The sequence below is a fragment of the Hippoglossus stenolepis genome, chromosome 14 (assembly GCF_022539355.2).
Source record: "Hippoglossus stenolepis isolate QCI-W04-F060 chromosome 14, HSTE1.2, whole genome shotgun sequence".
NCBI classification, from domain to species: domain Eukaryota; kingdom Metazoa; phylum Chordata; class Actinopteri; order Pleuronectiformes; family Pleuronectidae; genus Hippoglossus; species Hippoglossus stenolepis.
The window spans coordinates 12,832,447-12,855,249 of NC_061496.1; the positions used below are offsets into that span (position 1 = coordinate 12,832,447).

The 22,803-nt window shown below is 43.6% G+C and overlaps 1 protein-coding gene across 4 annotated transcripts in view; it reads right to left on the reverse strand.

Annotated features, from left to right (window-relative positions):
* Window positions 1–9,278: 9,278 nt before the first annotated feature.
* ttll7 (tubulin tyrosine ligase-like family, member 7) overlaps window positions 9,279–22,803 on the reverse strand; it is a 72,281-nt gene continuing 58,756 nt past the window's right edge. For 2 of the 4 annotated variants that reach the window (XM_047343234.1, XM_047343233.1), the window contains exons 18-23: window positions 22,394–22,474; window positions 19,796–19,956; window positions 16,970–17,143; window positions 15,474–15,580; window positions 11,826–11,930; window positions 10,993–11,122 (exon numbers count right to left, since the gene is read on the reverse strand). In XM_047343234.1, the coding sequence (XP_047199190.1) occupies window positions 11,848–11,930; window positions 15,474–15,580; window positions 16,970–17,143; window positions 19,796–19,956; window positions 22,394–22,474 (606 nt within the window). In that variant the 3' untranslated portion in view covers window positions 10,993–11,122; window positions 11,826–11,847. Of the gene's footprint in view, window positions 11,123–11,825; window positions 11,931–15,473; window positions 15,581–16,969; window positions 17,144–19,795; window positions 19,957–22,393; window positions 22,475–22,803 lie in introns of all 4 variants that reach the window. The other 2 variants (XM_047343236.1, XM_047343235.1) reach the window with 2 other exon arrangements.

The following is a 22,803-nucleotide window of genomic DNA, read 5'->3' on the forward strand; positions in this document are numbered from 1 at the left end:
CTCAGGCTGTCTGTCAGATAAAGCCAACTATTTGTGTCTGTGTTTTTCTCTGAGTCTTTTTCTTTTCTTTCTCAAACAGCGGGAACTGCTGAGTTCATTTGATTGTCGGTGAGGATAAAAAGAAAGAGGAGGATTGGAATTCATTATCCATCGGTGCATAGATATGAAGAGCACGGTTCAGGGTTCAAGGCAGCTCTCTCTTTTTTGGCTTCCACCATCACTGGAGTTTCAAGCCCCTGAAAATCTCAGATGATCTGTAACATTTAAATCTGCGTGTGCACTTTGAAAATACAGCAATGCAAAGGAATGCTCATTTTAAAATCAAGCCGAACATTTTTACCCTTTGCTCACTTTTTTCCTCCCCCATCATATGCATCTGCATTTGAAGTTCTGCTGTGCAGTGGAGATGTGGCCATTTGTGGTTTAGTGCTTCTGATGCAGCCTCTTCTGCAGACAGCGACTAGAGCTGTGCGATGTGACCAAAATCTCCCGATAAACGTTATTACACATCCAGATAGAGACGCATATCATTATTCATTAGCCATTACTTGTTCTCCAACGGGTAAATGTGGGCCATGTCTTTGCAGATGTAATTTGCAAATGGCAGCCGTTATCTCCATCCATCCTTGTGATTCTGTGCCATACGGTGAGTCATCGGTAGAAACCTCTTGCAAAGTTCTGGGTTTGTTTTGAAGACTTCACCAGCTGGCCACTGGTGAAATGCTTTTTATAGTCAAAAGTTGTTGACAGTGCCATTTGGCAAAAATGAAGCCAAAATATTTTGGATACGGGTGCTGCCATGTTGCACTTTTGACACCATTTAGAGGGATTGTTGTGTGGAGCAACGGTATCGAGCTCCTGCCAACACATGCATTCGACCAATCGTCAGTCTCAGCTGTCAGTCGTGACATTTCATGCTTTTTTTATAGCATCAAATACTTATTAACTCATTAAAACCAAATTTACTGGAAAATTGAAACGTAAAAATATATCTTTATATAGATATATAGATATCTATAAATAGATAATGTATAGATAATACACAGAGCTCTATATTTGGACACCACTCGAGCCGTTCTCTCTGAACCGGTAAGTACGTCATTGTTGTTGCAGGAGTAAAATACCATATCATCGTCGGTCAGTAGGGCAGAAAATATTATTCTGAGAGTTTCATTCCACATTTATAAATGGAACATATTTAGTGTCTTCTACAACTCTCAGTTCTTTTTAATCAAGGCATTTCTGTTCGCCACTGCCTTCAATTGAGCCACATCTGAGGCTTTCTATTCATTTATTTTGATCAGGCATTTTGTTTTCACATCAAACAGTTCTCTCTCCTCTCTGTTTGCAGTTTTTGTTATTCAATCTGTGTGAGCTCAATGTACGATGGTGTTCATGCTTATTGCTCAGTTAGTGACCATCGGTTTTACTTTACATGACACATTGTGGGATTCAAGGATATCAAAACTTCTACTTAACATTCAGGCAGCACTCGAAAAGGGCAAGACAATGTATATGGGATTGAGTCAAAAAATAAACTACTAGAATAATATGAAATATTATCTGATGTTAACGTGTCACACGGGCAGTAGCAGAGTTGAGCGAGTATAACATATTCAGTCTTGTACCAAACGGTCATTTTGAGCTTAATTACAAGTTTGAGTTTGTATGACTGTTCATTTAAAGGCTGGAAGATACCCTGTGTCCATTACAGCTGTAATTAACAGAGTCACTCCGCTCCATTGTTGCTGGCTGTTGATGTTATTTAAAAGAGCGGCTCAAATGTAATTAAACTGATAGGTGTATTGAGCGTCCTTGAAAGTGGAGATAAAATTGTATGAAAATACAGTTTAATTAATGCTTTAGTAGGACGGCATTAAAGACTTCTTATTATAAACAGCTGTTTCATTTGATGAATGTCTGTATATGTGTGTGTGTGGTCCAGCTACACTTTAAATTGCAGCCTGGGTGTAAACAGTGTTTGGAGAAACATCCAGATGATTTAATGTATTTAACGGTATCAGTGACACACTATAGAAAATATTCTCACAAGTACAAGTCCTGAATTAAAAATTTAATCCGAAGTGGGCTCATGTTACTTAATGTAAAAACTGTTAAAAATGCATCATTGTGATAAGAACAACCTAAAATAATGGAAACCATCTTTGTGAAAATGTTATTTAACGTGAATTTTGAATTTTTGGTGGGCCCATGTCCTGTCAACTTACATGGAGGAGGTGGGACAGTTTGGCTTCACCTTTGCGGAGCTTATCCTTATATTATTGTATAATATTCTAGATATTTTGGTCTAAAGCAATGCAGCATATTGTATAAATTGATCATATGTATTATGTTTACATTTTTAAAATGAAAAGTATGTCATTATTATAGGTGTAAAATTAAAAAGTACAATATTTCTGACAGGTGTGGAGGACTAGAAGTAGTAAAAGTCTAATGAAGGAGAAATACTGTAAATGTATTTTTAGTAAATGTACAGAGTCAATTCTGAAATAGAATTCTGTGGTTTTGATTGACATTCGACTGCTTCACATGGAGGATTTCTCCGAGGTTTTTTTTGCCATTGTATTTAACTCTTCGGTGTGCATGCTGGTTCACGGTGGTAATGTCAGTGGCAGTGTGACATAGCTTAAACAAGGCATCAGGATGAAGTCGTACAAGCTGTGAGAGGCAGTCACACCAGTAGTTGGAGGAGCCAATTATTTTCCCGTTTTAGAGTCTGTGAGAATGCTTCGCTAATTATTAAAAACCGAGCTCGTTCGGTTGCTGAAAAGCTGCAGATACTCCAGAACAATTTGCTCCCATTGAGTACCTAGGCTAATTAACGTCAGCCTCACATTTGAAAGAACATTTGTTATTTTAGTCATCCGTTTACATAAGCTGCTTTGACGCACAACCTCAACATCAGTGGTATTTTGATCAGCAGCGACACGATTGTTCATGTTTTCTGTTTTGAAGGGAAACAGAACTTTCGGGAGCCTTGAGTGTTGACCTTGAGATATTTTGGATTGAACTCTGCCGGTCGTGAGCTGTGGGAGGGAAAACTTTCTGTGAGACACACTGGTGTATTTACCAGACCAGACATATTTGTCTTCACTTTACCAGAGAGGACCTGGACACCCGAAGGATCGCCAGAGAGGTCATTAACACTCGCGACCTGTGTCCAGCTTATTGCTGCAGGATAATGGCTGGAACAAAATGGAACTGGGGAGCTATAACAAAGACGGACAGAAATGTGAAGTGGAGTCAGAAAAGATAAAAGCGATTGCAGACACGTGTGTGTGTGTGTGTGTGTGTGGGGGGGGGGGTGCAGCTTCAGGAGGTTCGCAGGGTCACAGTTTTTTTAAATTCCTCTTATTTTGAAAAAGATGAGGTCACAGCTATGGCTGTTTAAACCATCTGAGAGGGGTTTTCAAAATGGCTGCTGGCTCCAGAGACCGAGCTGTGGTTTCCATCGAGAGTTCCACAGCTTCCTGTGTGCTGGAGCTGCGGACAGATCGGCCAGAGATCCGTCCCTGGGAATCATCAAGGTTAAGGTGCAGATTGGAAATGATTTGTCATTTGAGTAGTTGGCAGCAACGAGAGGGAAATGACCAAAGGTTGAACATTGGACCACATCTCAGCGACTGATTCGTATATTATATACCTGAAAGATCTTCATTGGGTTCATATTTTATATATCATTGCCTGCTGGAGTGCTCTATATTATGGTCATCTGTTGACATCTGAAATACTCTTCATCTCTCTTTTTTACAGCAGCAGAGAAACGGTGGGAGATTTGGGAACAGACGGTGGATTAAGTGAGTGAAAGAGAAAATCACAGCAAACTATTCTACACAGAAAACTCACATTGAGTTCTTGAGTTCTTTGTCGTTCGTTCTGCACGTGGTTGGTTTCTACAATTTGCAATTTTCTGAAATGCAAATACAAGGTCAGTCTCCTCATTACACAAATGGAATATCAAACACCTGAAACAAAATGGAGATGTAAAATACAGAGGGGTGACACTGAGATTAGACTGAGCCGCGAAAAAAAATCCTTTCCCCATGAAACAAATCTCCAAAAAAGAGCAGGGCATGTGTAATTACAGGAGTGGGCAGCACGTCGAGAGTGTAGGCGTAACTTGGCATCGTCAAAGGCAGGGGAATGAGCGAGGGAAGAGGGGAATGATGTTGTCAAGATTATGAAGAGATCTGCGAGAGACGGAGCAAGGCCGGGGACAGGGGACGGTAAATTAATGATGGAGGCAGAAGAAGAAAGGGACAAACAAAGTGAAACAAAAGACTGAGGCGGACTTTGAGAAGGACTTTGAGAAAGACTTTACGGATGAGGACTGGTTGGCAGAGGCTCCAGTCAAACCAGCTGCTTCCCCTAGCACCGATGCTCAGCAGTAGACTAATAGGCAGAGTGAGTCAGTGGCTCCGTCTCCTGTCTCCCAGGCTGCCTGGAGGGGCTGTATTGATAATATCCCAGCCTGCGAAGCTCAATCCGTCCCCTGGGGCGCTCACCAGCAAGTGGATGAAGAGTCCCCGGACAGTCTTTTGGCTCCACAGCTAGACACTGCAGCCGAGGAAGCGATCTGAACGCACCACAGTAGTAAGACAGGTACACGCATGCACGGACACACAAACCGACACACTGGCTGAACACTTTCCCTGCCCCTCTTGAACTCGCTGCAGAGTGAGGGGCAGAGAGCAATGATCACAGAGGAGGCGAGGAGATGTACGAGGGAGAAGATGGAGAGATGGGGGAGAGAAAAGAGAGAGGAGAGAGACTGGCAGCCTGTGCCGAAGATCGTCCTCCTCTCTTCTTTCCCATCAGAAGTGCTAATCCAGCCGGCGGAGGTGCAGACCAGCGCTCACACCTGCCGTCTCCTCTCCATCTTGTTAGGGGGCCAGATGGGAGAGAAAGTGACTTCCTGCTGTAGCTCCACCACAGGGCTCGTTCCCTCACATTAATACCTTTACTGCTCGGCTCCATTTGTTATACACACTCAAGACACACACTCAGGGGGAGCCCCGGGCTGTGAATGATGGCCGTATGCAGAACTGTGCTCATCTATAACCCCCTGTGGCTGGAACAAAGTACAGTCGGCTCCTTGAGTGTTGAAACCAAGGTTAACATTTGGAAGTGGTGCAGTGCAGTTTGATTCAGCTGCTCTGGGTAGAAGTACACCCAGCCCGAGTCGACGGGTCCATAAAGGTTACTGAAGTGGGTTTGTAGGTAGAAGGCCACTGCCTCAAATTTCTATGTGTGAGAGCGTGTGCGTGTGAAAATCTGGTGGAGGAGCAGAACGAGGAAGTCGCTGGCCGCTGTGAGATGTCATGTGGCCAATCTGGGGCCAGCAGCCGCCACTGGTCCCTGCATGGTGCCCCAGGTGCAAAAGTGTGTTAATATGTGGATGTGAAAGAGAGGAGAGCTGGAAAAGCACGTGAGCTCAGCACAACCTCGTTCCCCTGATAAATAGAGTAAAAGAGAAAAACTAAGAGAGCTGATGGGAGGATCACAGGAGAAAACACTGGAGGACTCGCTCTGAGGCAGAGACGCCAAAGCAACACAGGATTACCATTACATTTCAAACAGGACAAACCAGGGTATAAGGACTGTTTGATACACTGTGCGTGCGTGCGTGCGTGCGTGCGTGTGTGTGCACTTGTTTTCATCGAGCATACATGCACACTCCAGGTCTGCTCAGGTTCGGGTATGGGGCAATAGGACGTACATTACAGTGATAAAGAACTGTACTTGCCTTTTTTGTATCATTAAATATGAAAAACAAAATGATTTATTTTTATGCACATGAACTAATCAAGCATCAGTTTTAGCACTAGTCCACTAAAGAAAATTATTTTATTAAATGTCTGTCCCCTTATAACATCACTGCAGGGCTTCCCACAGCTTATTATAGCGGCTGAATAAAACCTCCACTCACTATAGAACAATTATTTACTTTTCCATCATACATTATAAACCTTAGGGAAGATTAGCGGATGCAGAGGTCAGTTATTTAAAGAATACGCCCACTGTTTGGATCCTAATTTAGTAAGGACACTGATGAGATGTGTCAGCAAGTGTCTGATGCAGCTTAGCAGGAGCCGTTCATTGATGGATCACATCACGCTGACGTCACACACAGGTCATAAATCAGAGCAGAGGTTGAATGAGAGACTGTCAACCTCTTTCTTTAGGGAGAACATTGAACTGTCGTATGTGTAGAATTCAAATCAAATATGTCGGTGGGATATTTCAACCAATTTACACCTTAGTGGAAATTTGTACAGTGAAACATATGACATAAAGACTCTGCTCTGAAAATGCAGATGTATTGCAGATAAACATAAAGACATATTATATATATATATTATATATATATAATATATATATATATAGGAAGTGAATGACGACCATCCTGGGACCCCTGCTGGGACCAAACATGGTGTAAACGATGTGCCACAGATTATGTTTTGCAGCAGGTGTCATTGACTGTGTCCCTTTGAGAATACCCAATAACAAACAAACACCCACATGTCAGGACGCAGAGGCAGGTGGGAGGCCTGGAAAACGAATACAACTCAGCAGTGAACATATGTGAACATGCTATACACACATAGAGTGCAGTGCATGCTGACATTACACACACACAGCAGGGGCAGGTAGAGATACGTAATCCACACACACACACACACACACACCTTTTCATACACCGGCTGTACACAAGCAATATTTGTCTGATAAGAAAGGTCACATTTGTCATTTGAAAGCACATAAACCAGTGCAGGCTTCACTTTTAAAGCCTCAGTAGAAAGGAAAAGGAGGACAGCCATGCCTCTGGACACCCGCTCAGACCGTCATAATTACAGAACAAATCACACTGCTCTTTTCCCTCCATTTCATTTCAAATAGTGGATTAAGTGCCACAAAAAGAGCAGAATTCTGAAGCCCAGCCATCTGTGTTTTGTACAACAGCAAATGTGAATGTGTGTGTGTGTGTGTGTGTGTGTGTGCATCCTTATCTCATCTGAACCATCCACCTCTCACACAGCTCCCGGTTGGTTTTTTACTCTCCAATCCAGAGAGGTCGGCTTAGGGCCCTGAAACTGGGTCATCTGGGTGTTGGTTAAAGGGGGAAAAAAGGGTCTGGGAGCTGGCTGCAAAGCTGCCTGGATCACGTACAGGTAGAGGAGAAAGACATGGAGCAATCTGTGGGAAGGGGACGAGGGGAGGGACGGTTGGAAAGGTCAGGACAGAACAGTGCAGCCCCGTTGCTGGGGGAGATATTTTTGGACAGCACGCCGGGGTCGCAGCGCCAGACTGTCAGCCTCTGCTCTCGTCTGTTTGCAAGGGCCATGGAGGAGGCTGGAGAGCCTCAAGGTCACGCCCTGCACCTCCTCTGCTGACGGAACGAGGGACTAAGAGAGGGATGGATGGAGGAAGACAGGGTGGAGAGGTCACAAGGACCTGCACACAATGCTACTCTTACAAGACTAAATAAAACTGGCTGACTTTAGCTGCTTTCAGACATGCACTCTGCAGTTCCTCTGTATTTTCTCAGGAGGAGGTGCATGTGTGAATGCAAATGTCCGAGTGAGATGCTCCACAGTTTCTGCAGACTTGTATAATGTCCATTTAAATCCAGGTGAGGTCGTTGTGAGAAAACAGCAGGCGAGTGGGTGTGTTAATGATGCTTCTAACAAAAAGCAAACACACGTAGAAGATACTGACGAAGATGCCAAGAGAGTTTGTGTTGATAATAGCCGACACCGGTGTCTGTGTGATCTCTGCAGCGGAGTTAATAAGTCGCTTCCTGCCTCTGTCTGCTGCACCCGGCTGCTCCACCCCTCACCTGAATAAATAAAGGATTTGATGCTGTTGTAAATGTGTCTGTGCAGAGAAGCTCCCACTGTGTTGTTTATGTGTGAAAGGTAAACTCGGGGTAAACTCCTTAGGCCATTCTCCGGATTTTACCCGCAGGTCAAGATGGAACAAGAACGGGCTGCTGGGTACACATTCTCCTTTCTAAGGCGAGTGACAGGTCAGAGGTGTCACCTGTCTACGGGGGCCTCTGCTGCGAAATGTGATATCACTCCGAGGGTGACCCAGATAGCTTTGGAGCTGCTCGAGTAATGGATGTCAAGTGGACAGGAAGTTTTAAAACCCATTAGAGTCGTCGGCCCTTAAAGTCAGTTTTTATAATTAGTTCTGCTTGATTTTATTTGTTCAAAAGCTCCAACCTCTACTCAAACTAATTCATTGTTTACAGAGTCGTGCTCTGACATGTTGAAGTTCAGTCCATCAAAAAGCTGCTTGTTGAATCACAATATGAATATTTGCATTTCTGCATCTCTGCAAAATGAGAATGTTTAGTTTTAAAAGGGCTACAAGGAAACTGCTGCATAATTTATTGAAAATTGTAATAATTGTCTAATAATAATCTAAGTTTCTGCAGTAATTGTCTTGACGCTGCATATTTCTCTTCAGTTTTTGAGTCACACCAACAGTCACACACTGATTCTTGATCAAATCCGGTCGTTACGTCCACAAAGGAGGTCAAGTTTGGGATTGTGAAAATACTTCTAGACAAATTTCCATGATACTTGGTGGAGCCGTGGGACACAGAACAAGAAATAACCCATTAAATATTAGATCAGGACAAAGGCGCTGATCCACAATTTTTCTTTAATTTATTTTAGCATTGCAATTTCTCAGATAAATGAATCCAAATGTTCATTTCACATGAACATTTGCTTCAGATCCAAACTAGTATGTCACTCAGAGCGCAAACCTCTGCCAACAGTCCCCTTAAATTCAATCAAGCTGCACCAAATTGCACACACTCATAGATATCCGTTCCCTAAATGTGCCTGATTTCTTTTTCATCAAGATCAGTGAATGGTTCTCTGCGGTGACTGTCGGGCCTCGGCGGAGGTGTGGTGCCATTTTAGTTTCCTTAAGTTCTGGTAGCTGAATGGTTGAGATAAATATTGTATAACCAATCAGGGACATTTATTTACGAGTGTCATATCCGCACCTGCTCTGCCCTCGTACAGTATCAGCTCCACTCTGACTCGCCCTCTCTTTAATGCACTCTCTTTCCTCTCTCTTGTCTTGGGTTTTCTTAACTCCGCATCAAGGATGTCTGTGTTCAGAAGATAACTAAAGAGAAATCTGCGACAAAAGTGCCGATTTAAAAACAGTCTACAGTGTAAAAACTGGGCTCCACTGATTTATGCAAGAAAAGACAACAGGAAGATGAACATGTGTTTGTTTAAACATTTTATTGCTATGTAAAATTAAAAATCTCATTCCTCCAATGAAAAAAAGTTCTACTCTTAAATAACACAAACAAAATCAGGCAAAAAAATAAAAAAATATTTGGCATTGTGAATTGATGTTCTGCATGTGTGGAAAATTTCAATTTGAGTAGATCTAGCAAAACAGATGTTATAAAATGTGCACTGTACTGTTTGGTACAGTCAAAACTACCACATTGAAAAGTTGAGTCATCGATCATCTGATGGGGTCGTTACACTGAACCAAGTAAACTGCTAAACATACAACGTTTCTCCCTATCAACATTTAACACTGTATTTAACTGAGGTCCTACAGTAGTATCATGATATATTAACCTTAAATAAATAAAACTGAACACGTGAAGCAGATGTGCTTATTATTGGCACATCCAATGAGTTTCCCTGGTACTTGTACCTACAGTGTGATGGAGAAAAAAGGCTGCAACTGCTCGTCCCAGGAGAATAAATCACCGCCAGTACAACTGGTGCGTTTCAGCCGATGATCCGAGTCATTCGACCTGCTGCAAGATCTCTAAATGATGCAACACATCTCTATTATCCTTAACACATCCATAATCGAGACAAGAAATCTATAGGTGAAGTGTCTTCTTCTCAGAGCAGCCGATACAAGACACAATGATTCATGACAAACACACGACTTCAAGTATGTTCCGAACGCAGCTCCTCCGTTTCACCTCTACGCCCACGTGAGGGACTAAAATCTAGGCATGCAAACACGACTAAGATGTGCACCCACTTTCTCTTTCTGTGACAAACTGCAAAGTGCATTTACTGGGTAAGGAACTGGACGCTCGCTGGGACTTCAGTTTGGCTCCTGATGCTGTGGCATCAAAGTCGGCTCGTGCTCTGAGAGGCAAAGAGGCGTGGCTCTTCTACGTCCACATTCTGAACATTTTGTTGCTTGATAACAATGCTGCACCTACGATCGCACGTGTAAAACATGAGGCATAATCATTCAAAAGTGAAACAGTTTGAATTATCCGGACACCACCTCTCTATTGTTACCCTGAAAATCAAAAACATGGACATAAAGTGACTGTTATAACATTTCTAAACAGAAAGTCGCTGATATAAGTTATGAAATAAATTAAATTCTTACCACAGAAATAAGAGAAATGATTTTAGCCAGCAAAAATAAGCTTTTTGTTTTTGTTTTTCTTTTTAAATCCACTTCCCAAACAAGGGATAGCTTTAGTTGAATCATTCCATTTTTGCATTCTGCATCAGCATTCACTGCATTCATGGAATATCTTAGAAAATAAATAAGTACATAAATAAATAATCCTTGCATTGTTTAGTATCTGTTATTCTTGACTTTTACAGTACCATGACTTGTAACTGTACAGTGATTAGGTATATTACAGCCGTTACAATGAGGGCTAAAGGGAGGGTCAGAGGGTGCCGGTGTTCTGCTGGTCTGAGCAGGGCCAAACTAAACTAAACTGAACAAGGCCCTGAAGAAAACCTCAGTCACTCAGCCTTTCCTTGTTGATCTCCCACGAGGGGGCTTGGCTGAAGGGTGAGGCTCCCATCCGGTGTCCAGAGCTGCCCAAAGATCCAGCTCCATACCAGGATTGCTGAGATCGGAGTTTGGCTGGGTGAGAGTCAGGGGAGGGGGGGGGGTTGAAGTCAAAAAGGCGAGGTGTCAGTAGCCAGGGTTGCCACGGTGACCTCAGAAGTGGCCCATCCTGGCGGCGAAGAGGCTGCGGGAGCGCGGCATGACCGAGGAGATGCGGCCAAAGCTGGACGAAGGCCACTTCATGATGAACTGGGAGGTCACTGGCAGCACATACCTGGACAGGCAGACAGACAGGCAGACAGGCGAGAGCGAGGGACGCAGGGATTAGGGGGAAGGATGAACATAATGAGAGGATTAGATATGCAAAGGTCAAAATTTAGAGGTCAGGACGCATTAGTGCTCGGGACTGAGACCAAATATTCCTCATATATTGACTCTGCCATTTATGGACTTCTCCATTTGCACATTTCAACTTCAATAAAGACCTGATGATTTCAAGATATTACGACATAACCTTCCCTCTGACAATGAGAAAAAGAGGGAAAAGAAGAAAAATGTAAAGATGAGGCTTAAACTGTGAGAGCCATATGATCTGCGGTCTTTTGGGTTGGGCTGCAACTAACGAAGCCAGTTGTCTGATGGAAAAGACCAGGGTGAAATCTTCACTTTGTCTGACCAACAGTTAAAAACCCAAATATATTGAGTTTAGAATCGTGTTTGACAAAAAGCATCAAACCTTTATATTTAAAATGCTAGAAAGAGCAGATATTTTTTGCAATGTATGATTATTGAAATGCAATGTACCAATTCATCAAATGCAATATGCATAGACATCCACTTACAGTGTTTAAATAGGTTGTCTGCAGTCTTCATGTATGGGCTCAAATTGTGGGTCTCGTACCGACTAAACCAGTTTCATTCTTTCATTCTTTGAATTCTCTACTAAATTTTTGGTATCAGGAACAGAAAATCCTCACCTATCATTCCGCGGCAAAGACGTCAGAACCTTTCTAAGACTTTTCTATGACACCTTCCACCGAGACAGAGCAGTGAGGCAGCTCCTGCTAACAGCGTTCCAGTACCTGAGAATGAGACCAGCGTCAGGTTGAGATAAGAGTCAGGACGGGTTGAGCCCTGATCCCATCTTCCGTGGTTACTGGAAATGAGTCAGATATGGTTTGTCAGAGCAATGTCAGATGAGATGATCAAATCCTGGGGGAGGTTAACTCAAGGTTATGCAAACGTTTTGGGACGGCTGTTCAGAAGCCAATGAGACGGGGCAGTTTGAATTCTTCCACAGTTGGAAGAATAACTCCCATTCATTTGGGCTTTTGCAGCACACGTGTCAAATTGTGACATTATACATAGTGTAACCTTAATGGCACATCTGCAGTGAGGATCTTTGACTAATAAAAACTACATTTAATACTCGTTTAGTTAAACAAGTACAGTGGTCGAAAGAAATACTCCCTGTGGAAGTCCTTAAGATTTGACAATCTAATCAAAAGAGAGTCACTGGGGCAGAGGATTACTGAGTGAAGAAATAATATCTTCTTTAAAGCTGCTGCAGAGATAGAACATGTTTTACTCTGACAGCTCTCTTTTTTTTGGTGGAATAGCTCTTGGACAAATTAGCCGAGCAGCTTCTTCTTCTAAACTCGACCGGAAAAGGGTGGGTGGGTGGGGGGGGTGTCGCTGAGGGCATCCACTTCAACACAGTCCGACACCCGAGAGAGTTACTGGAGATTCAAATTAAATTCATTTAGTCCGACGAGAGTGTCCTTGAAACGGCTTCAAGTGGGCCACAGGTACCCCTCCAGCACATCTTCTTCATCTGAGACCGGACTTGTGGGAACGAGGGCTCAGTCCAGCACTTCTTCTAAAACTCCACCATTCAAACCCCAGAGAGAGGTGGACAGGATCTGCTTTTGCTTTCAGCTTTTCAGATCTGCTCCTGTAAGGAGGCTCAAAGAGCAGTTTTAAAAGAGACATTTAGTGATTTTGTGCCATTATTTTCTGTCACACTTCATTTCTTATGTTCCTCGTCTCCCCGCTCGGCACCGTTTACTCCATCACCCTCCGCTGTGAGAGTCACTGTATCTGTAGGGATCTTGTCCCCGGATCTGTGGTATCTCTGCTTTCTCTCCTCCAGTCCCATAAGGTTTTCACTGAACACCTCGAGCCTAAGCATGGAAATAATAGTCCAAAGAAACCCATAAAGAAAATCAAATATTGAACATTCATTGGGGGGGCGGGTGTGTGTTCTTCTGAGCTCCTCTGCTATTCACTTTGTGAATATTCTGCTCATAGAATGTGGTGGAAGTGGCAAGGGGTGGGGTGTGGGGGGTTCTCATGTCCATGCGGCCGCTGTCTCTGCAGGCTATATTTAATTGGACCCTCATTCTGCATCTTCCAGGTTCGTCCTCCTTTTGATCATAAAGAAGTGTCTTGGCAAAAAGGTGCATGCTTGAAAGCCAGGGGAGGCTTGTTCATGCACTCTGTGCTTTGCTCAATTCCATCAGTTGACAGGAAGACAGAAGTGATACACTACTGCTCCCGATCTGTACATGCAACGTTACGATCGACGCACTGACAGGCCTTGCACGCCACCGCTAAGTCCTCCACCGAGATGCAACTGCCACAGCGAATTAAGACGACGCCAGACAGAATGAAATACCATGACTAAGGATGGAGAGAAGACTGCCATGATAGCTGACGCAATCACAAGCCAAGAGGTACAAGGAGGCTTGGAGGTTATCTGCAGCCCACATTCAGCTCAACACCCCAATTAACCCTAATTACCATCACACTTTTCAACCAGATGAAAGTTAATAAAATCTGAAACTTTTGTCATCGTGGGGAAATTGTATTTGGGTAGTGACAGTAATTCGAGGCTTAACAAGAAAGTCATTAGCAGAGCTATTTGGCTTCTTCCTCTCATCTGCCCACACAGACTGAAGGACCTTGCTGGGACCCACGAGGCTGTTGACACACCTGATCAGGCCACTCCACACAGGAAGGATGCTCGAACAAGAGCGGGCAGGTGTGGTCAACAATGGGAGACCCCAAAGACCTTCGCTAACAGACCCACTTTGATGTGTGCTACAGGCTGCCAAGAGCTGTGTGTGTGTGTGTGTGTGTGTGTGTGTGTGTGTGTGTGTGTGTGTGTGTGTGAGAGTTATGTATGTGCGTTCATGCAGGAGAGACGAGAGACATTTACCTGAATATATGATCTATGATTTCAATGTGAGATATAGTTTAGTCAGACCACAGTGGTGGGGGAAAAAAACTGGCTTCCATCCAAGCATTTTTTTGTGCATTATCTTGTAGTGAATTGCAGAAGCTTAATGGAAATGGGGAAATCTTATTAAAAAAAATCCTAAATCTCCTTTTTATTTTCTGCAAAATACTAATAGCCTATAAGAAAATGTTCATCCATAGTGTCAGTCCCAGCCCTAACCCTGGTGTCAGGCATGGTGGACGGTCAATTCCTGACCTATTTCTCTGACTTCCATTTAACTCGGTCAAGATGTGTTAGGATGTCACAGAGGTTACAGTGCTATTAGTACAATATCCCCTACACGATGGTAAGACTTTCTTTTTGAGGAATAAGGAATTTTTTCCTCCATCTTTTACTTTGAAAGAGTCAGGATCTCTTCACAACCACTTTGGACAACTGGAAAACAAAAGTGGACTTTAATTTGACATGCCAGTTTGATGTGAACACAGCTCCGGAAAAAATAGTTTGAGGTTGGTTAAGTTTGAGTCACCGAGGAGAGACTCAACTGATCGTTGTGTAACAGTCATATGACGTGCATGCACGCACACACAGTCACACTCGCACACTCGGCTCTCTTATATTAAGCTTATGCATCAATGAGAAAATAATCCTAATTGCTTCTCAGCTATCTGGAGTGGCGGCGGGTTGCGACTGCTCCCTGCATGCCTGATGGAGCGATGTGATCGGCTTTGTGTTGTGAATCTGCAAACGACACGATGCAAGCCGAGCCACTTTCTTTCTTCTTGGGACAAGAAGAGAGCCGTGTTTGGGTTGATCGTGGCACTGATGACGCCGTGCAGGTGAGACTTAAAAGCTCCAACCGAGGACATTCGTTGTGAATATGCAGTCAGGGTGAGATTCTCTTGATAAAAGCAGTGCGTGAAAGGTGCAGATTAGCGTGTGGCAGCGGGGGTGACTGGCTAGTGATGTACAGCAAGCTGGCCGAATGGTTGCAGTGCCGACAAACAGTGATCCAAACAGTCTCAATATGCTTCCTTCTCCTGCCTCCTTCCTTTCAAATACACCTTTTCTAGATTTGGGCGACAAATAATCGGTATAATTTGAAATATATATGTATATATATATATATATATATATATATATATACATATATATATGTTCTCAAGCCAAATAGTACTTATTAGAATGTTAGAATGTTAGTGGGGGAAAGGAGAGGAGGTCATGCTAGACTGTTTGTAAGCAACCATCGCTGGGCAGGTGGGACCAGGCCTTTGTTACAGCTGTGAGGTGGAGGAGCAGCAGCTGAAAGCGGTGGATAAGGGAAGGTGCTGGAAGATGGGGAGGGGGGGGGGGAGGGTTTAGCAGAACTAAACCAAGCTGAGACCTGCGTTGAGGGGCGAAGAGACGGAGGAAGAGGAGGAAGAAGAAGCGGCAGCGACAGCAGCAGGGGTGGAGCCATGGGTAGAGGCTGGTCCAGCAGCAAATGCCAAGCTTTTTTACACAGACATATATAGACACAGAAGAAATAAGGAGAGACAGACCAACGCATGCTTTAATGGACTCTCAAGGACACCTACTGCAGAAATAGTGAATATCATTTTGTGCATGCTCGACTTATTAAACCCAGCTACTCTTCTAGCTTTGATTTTTTATGCTTGGATCTATCCTCAGAACAAATTGGCTAAAGAAAACATAATGCAGAGTAACATGGTCAGATCAGTCACAACATAAACACACAAACCCCCACAGTTTTTTGAACAGCTGAGGTTTTTATACTGTAGGTGCAAATTGATAGCCTGTTAAAATATGCGTGAGAGTTATGAATCATGTAAAGCGAGGCCCCAGGAAAAAAGGAGCTCTCTCTCTCTAGCGCGTGCGTAAGGTCATTTGCTGCACAGGCTCATCTGGGCTCTAATTGAATTAAGCAGGCCTCGCGGGGCCCCAGGCTAACCTGAACACTAATCTGTGGGCCATTATTTCCTGTTAACAGTACACTCCCTCTCTCCCTCTCCTCATCCTCCTCCCTCTCTCTCTGCCTACCCAAAGCATATATGTGCTTTAAAAGTTCACTCACTCCGAACCTCCCACAGGGAAGAACCTTAAAAATAGAAAGAGGCCGATTTAGTTTGTTAGTTTTATCGAGGTTGTGTGATGAGGGCGTTACGTGGAGGAGAGTGACCTTTAATGACGAATAGCTGTTGAAAATTCAAATCAAAGTTTTCGTGTCTGTATGTGAAAGTGTGTCAATAGAGTCTGTTTTTTCCCCCCAGTGCTTTCTAAAGGGAGTTTTAACAGAGTTGAATACAACTGAGGTTAATTCTGCTTGAAGAGACGCTTTAATCAGGTTCCATCTGGAGCTGAACATCAGAGGTGGATGTAAAAATACTAGAGATGTTCCAATACCGATGCCAACATCAGAATTGTCTCTGATACGGCAGAAAATAATAGTTTTTTAAAAATGCACCGGTACCGTATTGGTGCAACACTTAGTGTTTTGATACTATTTTTACCAAATATATGGTGCACTTCTTTAATCTGTAAATTACTGTCAAAAAATGATTTACTTTGGGGTCAAAAGACTTCAGCTCAAAATCTACTCCTCTAACTATGTCATTTTCTTTATCAAAAGTTTAAGTTTGCTTTTCAGGCATTAAGATTGATTCTCTTTGCAGAACAAGAGCTCGACATCTTGCTCAAGGACACTGACTGAGTAGCTTAGAACCTCAAACCTTTTGACTCTTGACTCCCATCCTTTCCTCGAATCTTATCCAGCCACCCTACTGTATGATGTGCTATCTATTGCAGCAGGAATGCTACAAGAATCTTTTGAAAATAAAGAAGTCAGTGGGAGGACCTCAGTGGGTTGGGTGCCCTTCTCACCTGGTGTCATCCCATTCGGGGCTGAGTCCGGTCAAAGAGCCGCGGGACTCGGAGACAAACTTGTAGACGACCAGGAGGCAGTCTCGGCACAGCTGGACCAGCCGGCGGCAGCACTGCAGCTCCTGGGGTGACACCACCTCACTGCTCTTACTGAAGATGGTCTCCCACGATGAACTGGAGAGCAGACAGAACACACATGCAAACACAAGAGTCCAATTAAGTCAGCAGTTGTGCATTGTGTACGCCCACAAAGTTGAGTACAGTTTAATGTGTGTGGCCTCTCACTGTAGATGTGTAACACTGTACACTGGGATGCACACGCTCCCCCACACAGACATACAGGAAGGAAGGATGAAACAAATCCACGTACAGTTAACCCCCTTTACAGCCCCGGACATACCCCCGACTGTGAGCGAGCTTCAACAACTGAGACACGCAACCCTGGGGGGTACGTTTGATGTCTACCCCCTTTCACTTCTGCGAAGGCAGGGGGTGCTTCCTCTGAAAGGGTTCAGAACTGTGTGTGTTTCCATTCTCCTCCTCTAAGTCGTTTTCAAAGCCTGTTGAGTTCATCGCCCACAATAGCTGCTTGGCTGTTTGATTGTTGTTAAGTCCCTTAGATAAAATATCAAACAAGAGACAGAGAGGAGCAGGGTGGAGGGGCAGCTGCAGTCGGATTTAGCGTGTGCTTTTCGAGGTGCTCTGCTTCGCCGTCGCTGCACGACATCGTGGCCCCCTGTTGGGTTCCCCCATGCTGGGGCCGTGGCCTGCTGTAAGGGAGGGGCGGAACCATAGGTTAGTGAGCTAGCTAGATCATCCAGGGCAGGCTGTGATCAGACAAAAGCTGCATGGGGTGCATCGAGCCGGGGTTAGCTGAGGCTAGGCTAAGCTAATCCTCCTGGGCCTTTACCCTTCAACCGTGTCTTTTCTTTCCCTTTTTTTCCCATTAATGTCTCATTTCCAATCCCTCTCCTCTCCACTTTCTCTCTGCCACAGTGTCCTTATCCCTTTCTCCTTCCGGTTATGATCCCCTCCATCTCTATCACTGACTCACTCCCTTCCTCGCCCTCCCTCAATTACGACTGCCAAGAAAGAAGGGAGGAGGAAAATGGAGAGCTGTGGGCAGCGACTTCAGTTACACACTCTGAGCCCTCTGTGTCGGGGGAAACACGGCCAGTGAGCAACAGAACTGTAAAGAATATGGAGAGGAGGAGACGTGAGAAGGTCAGACCTTTATCACAGACGATAAAGCCGCCAGCACAGCAGCTGTCTGCATGTCAGGCCTGTATATATGTGTGGAGGGTTTTTTTGAGGCGTGCTTAAGTCTTTGAGGGAATAAATGTGTGGAAACAATCTTGATGCATCTAACGCCATGTGTGTGTGTCTGGCTTTGAGAGAAACAAAATATACTTCTTGTGGTTAAGAAATCCCATATGAAGCACTGATGGGAAACAGTCCAGTCTGTGTGTGTGTCTGTCTGTTTTGGGCTTTCTCTAGGGACAGGATCAAGTGGGCTGTCACTGCAGTTACTCATCTTTTAGGAAGCCACCAAAGAAAGCATGAAAAAAAAAATAACTAAAGTAACCACATGAAAACTTTAAAGCATCGGAAAAACAAACCAAAGTAAAAGAACTAAGAGGCCTCCTTTCAGCTCCTTCCTGCTGCCTCACAACCCCTCTCGTCGCTTTGCTCTCACCTGTGAAAAAGCCCTGATTAACAGCCCAGATTTGTGACCTTAATTTGCACCCTGTCTCTGCAGAGCATCACGTCTCTTTCATCCCCGAGAGCTTTCAGGAGAGTGCAGCGGGGTCTGGTCGCTCTGTCACTCACTCTCCGTCATTCAGCTGCCGTTGCTTCCTTAGTCAAACTAAATAAAACTGGGAGAACGTCCCCGCTGTCACTGACACTGACAGACAGAGGAACACTGGGCTTAAGGACATGGGGAGATTGCACGAAGTGTGTGTGTCTACTTGTAGTTATGGAGATTGAAGAGTGGCATTATTGAATGGATGCAGTGGTATGAAACAAGTGATGACAGTGACTGCATCACCCTGCAGTCACTGTCATCACTTGTTTTGATTCTGAAGTATTGGTTTTCAGCAACTGAAGCTCATTCAGGGAAGTTCATTGTAATATTGAGGACAATTTGTGTTTCTTTTTTACAATTGCAGTTAAAATCTGACTTAAACTTCAAGTCTTACATTTTACTATCTTTTTTTTATTAGGGTCTTTTTGCTGATTGTATGTTTTTGCAAATTTTCTGAATTTGATGGTTCTATGTTATGTACATAGAACCATCAAAAGGGCGTTTTCACATCTGCCTTGTTTGCCGCGGACATTTGGACTTGAATCCCCCCCAAAAAACAGGTGTGAAAGGTGCTGGGGACCATGGTCTGAACCAGGTGATGCTGGTAGTGATACCATAATGATATTACAGTGGCAATGAAATTAATCAAATGTACTGGTTCATTCATGTTCTCTATTCAAACATAAAGACTACTAACCACTGAAATGACAACACAGCAACGTCAGATGCATCAGTCTACAAGCCAATCAATGAAGAGTAGGTAGACTTAGCCCACAGGTAATGACAACAGGACGCATGTATGTCCTACTTACATCTTAACTTCGAAGATCAAATGTAAATTTTCTAACAAAGACCATGTTTCAAAAAAGACAGCAGAGCTGGTAACATCCTGTAAAAATAATTCATTGTAACATAAACTGGAAGTGATTACTCTCTCAACACATTCACTCCCAGCTCTCATACTGTGTGCAGGCGTGTGGAGATGACAGTGGGCAGGTTAGCTACACAAACTGTCCTACCCGGTGTTGGAGAAGCAGTTCCACAGGCCCTGCCCGTGACTCCAGAGCAGCCGGTTGAAGACTCGGTTAAAGAGCCGATAGAGGTGGAGGCTCTCCACATCTGGCTCTCTCCAGATCCGCTGCAGTGCCGAGCGTACATTGGTGCGCACAATGTCCAACACCTGAGTGACAGAGAAAATGAAAGTGAGACAGGGAAACGAAGAGGTGTAAATCAAGAATGTGATAATGAGGGAAATTAGTGCTGCTAGAGGTGACAGCTTTTTTAATTGATCTGCATTTGTTGGCAACTGTAATTTTTTTTCCTGATCTTTTTATCATACCTTAAAATTAGCTATCAGAAGATAATGGATTCACTCAATAACTAAGGGCAAGCTCGCATGTATGAATAAATACAGACAGCACACAAAGCACATTAACACATACTGAACACTACTTTAATCAGACTGTACACGTATATATATTTAGATTTTGAGCAGGATGATCTGTGCGTCCGTATTAAAGTGCATACAGAGTGTGTGTTGAGAGAGAGAGAGAGAGAGAGAGAGAGAGAGAGAGAGAGAGAGAGAGAGAGAGAGAGAGAGAGACTTGGTAGAGGCAGGACAGAAAGTACTGGGGCAGGCAGGAGAGAGCATGGGAGAGGACTAATTGCTGCACTAACGTCAGTCTCACAGAGAAGGTGTCAGAAGTTCCTGGGCACTCTGAGAACACCTGCGCCATCCTTCCATCTTCCTTCTTTCCGTCCCTCCCCACTTCACTGCCTTCTCTACCACCCTTTTTCCTTCTCTTTTCACCCTGCTCAGAGTGCAGCGCTGTGGCTCTTTTGACTTTGATTCCTCGCTCCTCATTACTGACGTGCCCGTCTAACTCTGTGTGAGCGTGCATGTGTGTTTTGTGATGCGAAGAGGCAAGATTTCCCTACAGCAATATGAGGCAAGCGAGACACGCTTACACACTCCAACTGATAGATGAGCAAACACACACACACACACACACACACACACACACACACACACACACACACACACACACACACACACACACACACACACACACACACACACACACAGATATGTTTTGGTATGGTAATCAGATGGCAGAGCGGTGGGCGCTACATTCCTGACCTCTGCCTGCTGCTCATTAGGCTGCTCCACTCCAAATAAAACATCAGCTCGCACCGCCACAGCCCACAACACAGCGACACACTGTTGTGCAGATATCAGTGGCTGAGACATGGCATCATTACTGACACACCTACTGGCTGCCATTTCACGTCTTGTCCCCTCTTCTGTTTTGTTTACATCCTCTTTGGTCTCTCTACATCTCACTGTCTGCCAGGGTAATGATCTTCGTACATGTCTTCTTCCCCCTCTAATAATTGATTTTGGGGATTACATTTCTACTTTTAAAAGTTGTTCAAAGACTTTGAAAGGAATAAACAAGAGTGGTGACATAGCTGCTTTTAAATTGTCCACTTTACACAGGGTGATGGTTTCGATCGTGTAGCAGCATTAACGACCAGAGGTTATTTAAACAGATGTCAAATGATGATTGTAGCCCATTTTTAAGATTTTAAGAGTAAATGTATCCAGAAATGAAGCATTATACATGATGATAGTGATCGAGAACTCCGCTGTTATTAATTACAATTAAGTTCAGTAAGAATCTATCGTTGACGAATTAGCCTCTGGGGGCAACAACCAATAATTTTGGTTGTCTGCTTTAGAGAGTGAATATCCAGGCCAAGAGTCCCATCTTCGACTCATTGTACACTGTCACAGTCCAACAAGTCCACATGATCCACACAATTCTTCACACAAAAGCAAACATGAATTTTTTTTTGTGGGCATTTCAGGTCCAAACAACGTTTTGGCTGATCTCTATTAACAGCTATCTGCATTCATATGCAATCAAAATTGGTCATACTAGAAACAAGAAGGTTTGTGGAACCCAAGATTCTTCCTATTCTCATGTAGAATCTGTTTGTAGAGATTAAGTAAGTATTATTAATGAGATCAGTCACCTGACACACGCTCATGATTTATCACACAGAAATACCTCTTGGCATTTTGCTGTGTATCCCTCAACTTTCCTCTAGACCTGTAATTGGTTCAAATGTTGCTTATAAAATTACAGAAAATTGTGTTTCTATGTGCAGTGCAATTTTACACAGATACCAGCCAGAATCCTGAAACTCTTTTCTATCAGCACAGTTTAAATGTTAGCCTCTGTAGTACGAGGCCACATCTCCACCAGTGCTTCCCCCTACAGCGATCTCACAAACCAATAAACTGCAACAACTCTTCTATCTCAGAGGTCCTCTCCTTTATTTATGTTCTATGTTGAACTGTCTCTTGTTGTGTTTCAGGGTTTAGGATTTTCACCACTTTGAAAAGTGGCTTTTAGTCAAGATTCTTGCAAATATCAAACAGGCTTGAAATAACGTGGGTAGCCCTGAAAGTAATTTAAACTTTGCAAACATATTCTTACAAAATCTGGTAGCTACTAAGGATGTGGAGCCAACCCATTGTCCAGTTCTCTAATGGGACAAGATAAATTGACCCAGATATCTTTAGGTCTGATACCAGCATAAAAACTCACCTTCCGTTGTTTGGTCGAGTCCAGCTTCACCAGCCAATAGGAGGCCACCTTTGGTTTGTGGTATTTCCAGTTGTCAAGGATCTAAGTGAGGAATAGTCAGGGTGAAACACAGTTGTATAGACATAAAGAAAGAAGACTTGCCTTATTACAGACTGCCATTCTTTAATAAGTTGAATTACAATGAGAAAAAATATAGAAACTCCTTTGGAGAAGGTTATGGTGGTGATAACAACAACAGAAAAGTAGTCTTCTGTCATTTCATTGAATCTTTTGTTAAAAAAAAGGTTACTACACCACTCTTCCATTGATGTGCAGTTCAGTCACTGCATAGAACAATGTGACATGTTTTTAATTAAATCACTCAATGTGCTGGATCTTTGTCTCTCATTCATACTTTGGAAATGTTCCAT